Here is a 7855-nt window from a genome sequence, read left to right as displayed (position 1 = left end):
CTCCTTGTCTTCTTCCTCTCTATCTCTCTCCTCCCTCCTGATCCCTCCCTTCCTCCTGTCATTACTCTCTCATTATCTCCTTCCTCTCTATCTCTCTCCTCCCGTCCTCCTGTCATTACTCTCTCCTTATCTCCTTCCTCTCTATCTCTCTCCTCCCGTCCTCCTGTCATTACTCTCTCCTTATCTCTTTCCTCTCTATCTCTCTCCTCCCTCCTGATCCCTCCCTTCCTCCTGTCATTACTCTCTCCTTATCTCCTTCCTCTCTATCTCTCTCCTCCCGTCCTCCTGTCATTACTCTCTCTCCTTATCTCCTTCCTCTCTATCTCTCTCCTCCCGTACTCCTGTCATTACTCTCTCCTTATCGCCTTCCTCTCTATCTCTCTCCTCCCTTCTGAGCCCTCCCTTCCTCCTGTCATTACTCTCTCATTATCTCCTTCCTCTCTATCTCTCTCCTCCCGTCCTCCTGTCATTACTCTCTCATTATCTCTTTCCTCTCTATCTCTCTCCTTGCTCCTGATCCCTCCCTTCCTCCTGTCATTACTCTCTCCTTATCTCCTTCCTCTCTATCTCCTCCTCCCGTCCTCCTGTCATTACTCTCTCCTTATCTCTTTCCTCTCTATCTCTCTCCTCCCTCCTGATCCCTCCCTTCCTCCTGTCATTACTCTCTCCTTATCTCCTTCCTCTCTATCTCTCTCCTCCCGTACTCCTGGCATTACTCTCTCTCCTTATCTCCTTCCTCTCTATCTCTCTCCTCCCGTCCTCCTGTCATTACTCTCTCCTTATCTCCTTCCTCTCTATCTCTCTCCTCCCGTCCTCCTGTCATTACTCTCTCTCCTTATCTCCTTCCTCTCTATCTCTCTCCTCCCGTACTCCTGTCATTACTCTCTCCTTATCTCCTTCCTCTCTATCTCTCTCCTCCCTTCTGAGCCCTCCCTTCCTCCTGTCATTACTCTCTCCTTATCTCCTTCCTCTCTATCTCTCTCCTCCCTTCTGATCCCTCCCTTCCTCCTGTCATTACTCTCTCCTTATCTCCTTCCTCTTTATCTCTCTCCTCCCTCCTGATCCCTCCCTTCCTCATGTCATTACTCTCTCTCCTTATCTCCTTCCTCTCTATCTCTCTCCTCCTGTCCTCCTGTCATTACTCTCTCCTTATCTCCTTCCTCTCTATCTCTCTCCTCCCGTCCTCCTGTCATTACTCTCTCCTTATCTCCTTCCTCTCTATCTCTCTCCTCCCTTCTGATCCCTCCCTTCCTCCTGTCATTACTCTCTCCTTATCTCCTTCCTCTCTATCTCTCTCCTCCCATCCTCCTGTCATTACTCTCTCCTTATCTCTTTCCTCTCTATCTCTCTCCTCCCTTCCTCCTGTCATTACTCTCTCCTTATCTCCTTCCTCTCTATCTCTCTCCTCCCTTCCTCCTGTCATTAATCTCTCTCCTTATCTCCTTCCTCTCTATCTCTCTCCTCCCTTCCTCCTGTCATTACTCTCTCCTTATCTCCTTCCTCTCTATCTCTCTCCTCCCGTCCTCCTGTCATTACTCTCTCTCCTTATCTCCTTCTTCTCTATCTCTCTCCTCCCTCCTGATCCCGCCCTTCCTCCTGTCATTACTCTCTCCTTATCTCCTTCCTCTTTATCTCTCTCCTCCCTCCTGATCCCTCCTTTCCTCCTGTCATTACTCTCTCCTTATCTCCTTCCTCTCTATCTCTCTCCTCCCTTCCTCCTGTCATTACTCTCTCCTTATCTCCTTCCTCTCTATCTCTCTCCTCCCTCCTGATCCCTCCCTTCCTCCTGTCATTACTCTCTCCTTATCTCCTTCCTCTCTATCTCTCTCCTCCCTTCCTCCTGTCATTACTCTCTCCTTATCTCCTTCCTCTCCAACTGTTTCCTCCCTTCTGATCCTGCCCTTCATTCTGTCATTACTCTCTCCTCTCACACTCCTCTCACACCTTTGTCATCCCTTTCTCTCTCCTCTTATCTGTTTTTCCATGTTGTATTAACTTGGTTTCATTTCTAAAGAGTTTAACTGAGTGTGTGTAATGTGGTGTGTGTTCTGTCTCCCAGACATCAATGAGTGTGCAGTGAACCCTGGGACTTGTGGTCCAGGCACCTGTCAGAATCTGGACGGCTCCTACAGGTGTATCTGCCCACTTGGCTACTATATACAGGACGAGACCTGTGAAGGTAACATACATACACTTGGAAATCTTCAGTCATTTTGGTAATTAACCAAAAATCTATGGCAATCTATCGTAACTTTGGTCATTTATACTTGAATAACTTTAGAAAAATGTATTCATGTATCGTATCATTATTTGTATTTTCATCTGCGCCCATATTGTCCTTGAGTTTCTAGTAGACAGACCATGTGGTTACAGAGGAAAAAGCCTCATTAATGACAAAAAGCATCTTTATATTTAGTATATTATTTTACCGCCTTGTCATTCTATTTTTTCTAAACATCTTATTTAATTATTTCATATGTTTTACATTTGATAAGGCCACACAGTACCCAAAAGGGCCACTAGAAGTCTTGTGATAGATGACATAAAATCCCTGAAAGATACCAACATTTTGGTAGTTTAGTGGTAAACTTAGAACGTTTCCAGTAATATACCATCCCTTTGCAACCCTAACACACACGCACACACGCACGCACGCACGCACGCACGCGCGCACACACACACACACACACACACACACACACACACACACACACACACACACACACACACACACACACACACACACACACACACACACACACACACACACACACACACACACACACTCGACACACACACACACACACACACACACCACACACACACACACACACACACACCACACACACACACACACACACACACACACACACACACACACACACACGCGCACCCACACACACACACACTCTGTATGTTTATAGAGTAAGAGTGATGAAGAGATACAGTCATGTACAGAGCTCTTTCTATTCCACTCCATGCTCTGTAGTTCCTACAAGTCACTGGTGTTGTGTTTAGTTAGTAACAGGACCAGTTGGTAAGAGTAGTGGGCTGTAGAGGCCATTTTAGACTAATGGTCTCACAGTAGAAACATACATTAGACTAGAGCACAACTCACTATTCTGTGTGATTATTACAGTTATTGATCTGTGTGTTCTATCTCTATGTTCTAGAAATTGATGACTGTTCTATCTCTGTGTTCTAGATGTTGATGAGTGTTCTATCTCTGTGTTCTAGATGTTGATGAGTGTTCTCTCTCTGTGTTCTAGATGTTGATGAGTGTTCTATCTCTCTATCTCTATGTTCTAGATGTTGATGAGTGTTCTATCTCTGTGTTCTAGATGTTGATGAGTGTTCTATCTCTGTGTTCTAGATGTTGATGAGTGTTCTATCTCTCTCTATCTCTATGTTCTAGATGTTGATGAGTGTTCTATCTCTGTGTTCTAGATATTGATGAGTGTTCTCTCTCTGTGTTCTAGATGTTGATGAGTGTTCTATCTCTCTATCTCTATGTTCTAGATATTGATGGGTGTTCCATCTCTGTGTTCTAGATGTTGATGAGTGTTCTATCTCTGTGTTCTAGATGTTGATGAGTGTTCTTTCACTGTGTTCTAGAATGTGATGAGTGTTCTATCTCTGTGTTCTAGGTGTTGATGAGTGTTCTCTCTCTGTGTTCTAGATATTGATGAGTGTTCTATCTCCATGTTCTAGATATTGATGAGTGTTCTATCTCTGTGTTCTAGATGTTGATGAGTGTTCTATCGCTCTATCTCTATGTTCTAGATATTGATGAGTGTTCTACCTCTGTATTCTAGATGTTGATGAGTGTTCTATCTCTCTATCTCTATGTTCTAGATATTGATGAGTGTTCTACCTCTGTATTCTAGATGTTGATGAGTGTTCTCTCTTTGTGTTCTAGATGTTGATGAGTGTTCTATCTCTGTGTTCTAGATGTTGATGAGTGTACTCTATTTGTGTTCTAGATGTTGATGAGTGTTCTATCTCTGTGTTCTAGATGTTGATGAGTGTTCTCTCTCTATATCTATGTTCTAGATGTTGATGAGTGTTCTCTCTCTGTGTTCTAGATGTTGATGAGTGTTCTCTCTCTGTGTTCTAGATGTTGATGAGTGTTCTCTCTCTGTGTTCTAGATGTTGATGAGTGTTCTCTCTCTGTGTTCTAGATGTTGATGAGTGTTCGCTCTCTGTGTTCTAAATGTTGATGAGTGTTCTCTCTTTGTGTTCTAGATGTTGATGAGTGTTCTCTCTCTTTGTTCTAGATATTGATGAGTGTTCTCTCTCTGTGTTCTAGATATTGATGAGTGTTCTACCTCTGTATTCTAGATGTTGATGAGTGTTCTATCTCTGTGTTCTAGATATTGATGAGTGTTCTCTCTCTGTGTTCTAGATATTGATGAGTGTTCTATCTCTGTGTTCTAGATATTGATGAGTGTTCTATCTCTGTGTTCTAGATATTGATGAGTGTTCTATCTCTGTGTTCTAGATATTGATGAGTTATTTCTCTGTGTTTTAGATGTTGATGTCACGTTCGTTTGTATAGACGGAACAAGGCGCAGTGTATTTTGAGTTCCACATAATATTTAATAGTGAAACTTTTGCAAAACAAACAAACGAAACAACAAACCGTGACAACAGAGGTGCTACATACACTTACTCAAAACAATATCCCATAACACAGGTGAAAAAATTTGACTTAAGTATGATCCCCAATTAGAGACAACGATAGCCAGCTGCCTCTAATTGGGAATCATATCAACACACCAACATAGAAAAAACAAACTAGAACCCCACATAGAAAATATAAACTAGACTAAATCCCTAGTCACGCCCTGACCTACTCTACCATAGAAAATAAAGGCTTCCTATGGTCAGGGCGTGACAGTTGATGAGTGTTCTCTCTGTGTTCTAGATATTGATGCGTGTTCTCTCTGTGTTCTAGATATTGATGATTGTTCTATCTCTCTATCTCTATGTTCTAGATATTGATGAGTGTTCTATCTCTCTACCTCTGTGTTCTAGATGTTGATGAGTGTTCTATCTCTCTATCTCTATGTTCTAGATGTTGAGGAGTGATCTCTCTCTGTGTTCTAGATATTGATGAGTGTTCTATCCCTGTGTTCTAGATATCGATGAGTGTTCTATCTCTCTATCTCTATGTTCTAGATGTTGAGGAGTGTTCTCTCTCTGTGTTCTAGATATTGATGAGTGTTCTATCTCTGTGTTCTAGATGTTGATGAGTGTTCTATCTCTATGTTCTAGATGTTGATGAGTGTTCTCTCTCTGTGTTCTAGATGTTGATGAGTGTTCTCTCTCTGTGTTCTAGATATTGATGAGTGTTCTATCTCTATGTTCTAGATGTTGATGAGTGTTCTCTCTCTGTATTCTAGATGTTGATGAGTGTTCTATCTCTATGTTCTAGATGTTGATGAGTGTTCTCTCTCTGTGTTCTAGATGTTGATGAGTGTTCTCTCTCTGTGTTCTAGATATTGATGAGTGTTCTATCTCTATGTTCTAGATGTTGATGAGTGTTCTCTCTCTGTATTCTAGATGTTGATGAGTGTTCTATCTCTGTGTTCTAGATGTTGATGAGTGTTCTATCTCTATGTTCTAGATGTTGATGAGTGTTCTCTCTCTGTGTTCTAGATATTGATGAGTGTTCTATCTCTGTGTTCTAGATGTTGATGAGTGTTCTATCTCTATGTTCTATATGTTGATGAGTGTTCTCTCTCTGTGTTCTAGATGTTGATGAGTGTTCTCTCTCTGTGTTCTAGATATTGATGAGTGTTCTATCTCTATGTTCTAGATGTTGATGAGTGTTCTCTCTCTGTATTCTAGATGTTGATGAGTGTTCTATCTCTGTGTTCTAGATGTTGATGAGTGTTCTATCTCTATGTTCTAGATGTTGATGAGTGTACTATCTCTATGTTCTAGATGTTGATGAGTGTTCTCTCTCTGTGTTCTAGATGTTGATGAGTGTTCTATCTCTGCGTTCTAGATATTGATGAGTGTTCTCTCTCTGTGTTGTAGATATTGATGAGTTCTATCTCTGTGTTGTAGATATTGATGAGTTCTATCTCTGTGTTGTAGATATTGATGAGCTATATCTCTGTGTTGTAGATATTGATGAGTTCTATCTCTGTGTTGTAGATATTGATGAGCTATATCTCTGTGTTGTAGATATTGATGAGTTCTATCTCTGTGTTGTAGATATTGATGAGTTCTATCTCTGTGTTGTAGATATTGATGAGCTATATCTCTGTGTTGTAGATATTGATGAGTTCTATCTCTGTGTTGTAGATATTGATGAGTTCTATCTCTGTGTTGTAGATATTGATGAGCTATATCTCTGTGTTGTAGATATTGATGAGTTCTATCTCTGTGTTGTAGATATTGATGAGCTATATCTCTGTGTTGTAGATATTGATGAGTGTTCTCAGACCCCAGACATCTGTCTGTTTGGGACCTGCTCCAACACTGAGGGCAGCTTCACCTGTGTGTGTCCCGCCGGCTTCCAGCTGTCCTCCTCGGGACGCAGATGCGTGGGTGAGTTGTGTGTGTCCCGCCGGCTTTCAGCTGTCCTCCTCGGGACGCAGATGCGTGGGTGAGTTGTGTGTGTCCCACCGGCATCCAGCTGTCCTCCTCGGGACGCAGATGCGTGGGTGAGTTGTGTGTGTCCCACCGGCTTTCAGCTGTCCTCCTCGGGACGCAGATGCGTGGGTGAGTTGTGTGTGTCCCGCCGGCTTTCAGCTGTCCTCCTCGGGACGCAGATGCGTGGGTGAGTTGTGTGTGTCCCACCGGCATCCAGCTGTCCTCCTCGGGACGCAGATGCGTGGGTGAGTTGTGTGTGTCCCGCCGGCTTTCAGCTGTCCTCCTCGGGACGCAGATGCGTGGGTGAGTTGTGTGTGTCCCGCCGGCTTCCAGCTGTCCTCCTCGGGACGCAGATGCGTGGGTGAGTTGTGTGTGTCCCACCGGCATCCAGCTGTCCTCCTCGGGACGCAGATGCGTGGGTGAGTTGTGTGTGTCCCGCCGGCTTTCAGCTGTCCTCCTCGGGACGCAGATGCGTGGGTGAGTTGTGTGTGTCCCACCGGCATCCAGCTGTCCTCCTCGGGACGCAGATGCGTGGGTGAGTTGTGTGTGTCCCACCGGCATCCAGCTGTCCTCCTCGGGACGCAGATGCGTGGGTGAGTTGTGTGTGTCCCGCCGGCTTTCAGCTGTCCTCCTCGGGACGCAGATGCGTGGGTGAGTTGTGTGTGTCCCGCCGGCTTTCAGCTGTCCTCCTCGGGACGCAGATGCGTGGGTGAGTTGTGTGTGTTGGTTGTGGCTGAGTTTACTTCTGAACTCCAAACCATTGTCCTGAAATAACAAAGTGACAGGTCAAACATAAAGAAACACACTCAGTCTCTAAGGACTAAGAAATAGTTCACTCAAATTAAAACATTACACATTGGTTTATTTACACTGTAAGCAGTCTATGGACAAAGTATGACTTGGACTATGGACAAATGTCTATAGTATGTCTATGGACAATCCATGCTTTGGTTTAGTTTCCCTATTCCCAAACGCTAATGTTTTAGCATTTGTGGCACAAATCCCATTCAAGTCATGGTAACAATATTAGCATTTTTTTGCGCATATGATGCGTGAGGCCTATGGGGGGATTAGAGGAGTACAATAGAGTAACAGATCCCTCTCAGACGTCTCTCCAACAACACACTCAATTATCTACATCTCAATCCCACTGGAACCACAATCCTTTTCACAGTCCATCATTCTATCTGTCTTTCTGTCTCTCTCTCACACACACTGCTGTGAGCAGGGCAGGGGGATCAGGGCACAT

The 7855-nt window shown here is 43.7% G+C and overlaps 1 protein-coding gene across 1 annotated transcript in view; it reads left to right on the top strand.

The window, feature by feature from the left end:
- Nucleotides 1-2059: 2059 nt before the first annotated feature.
- LOC129848819 (fibrillin-1-like) overlaps nucleotides 2060-7855 on the top strand; it is a gene marked incomplete at its 5' end in the record, with an annotated part of 50779 nt that continues 44983 nt past the window's right edge. The window contains 2 exon segments of the mRNA XM_055915912.1: nucleotides 2060-2179; nucleotides 6436-6561. Coding sequence (XP_055771887.1) covers nucleotides 2060-2179; nucleotides 6436-6561 — 246 coding nt within the window.

The sequence above is a fragment of the Salvelinus fontinalis genome, unplaced genomic scaffold, assembly GCF_029448725.1.
Source record: "Salvelinus fontinalis isolate EN_2023a unplaced genomic scaffold, ASM2944872v1 scaffold_1205, whole genome shotgun sequence".
Classification (NCBI taxonomy): Eukaryota; Metazoa; Chordata; class Actinopteri; order Salmoniformes; family Salmonidae; genus Salvelinus; species Salvelinus fontinalis.
This window is presented reverse-complemented; position numbering and strand designations above follow the sequence as displayed.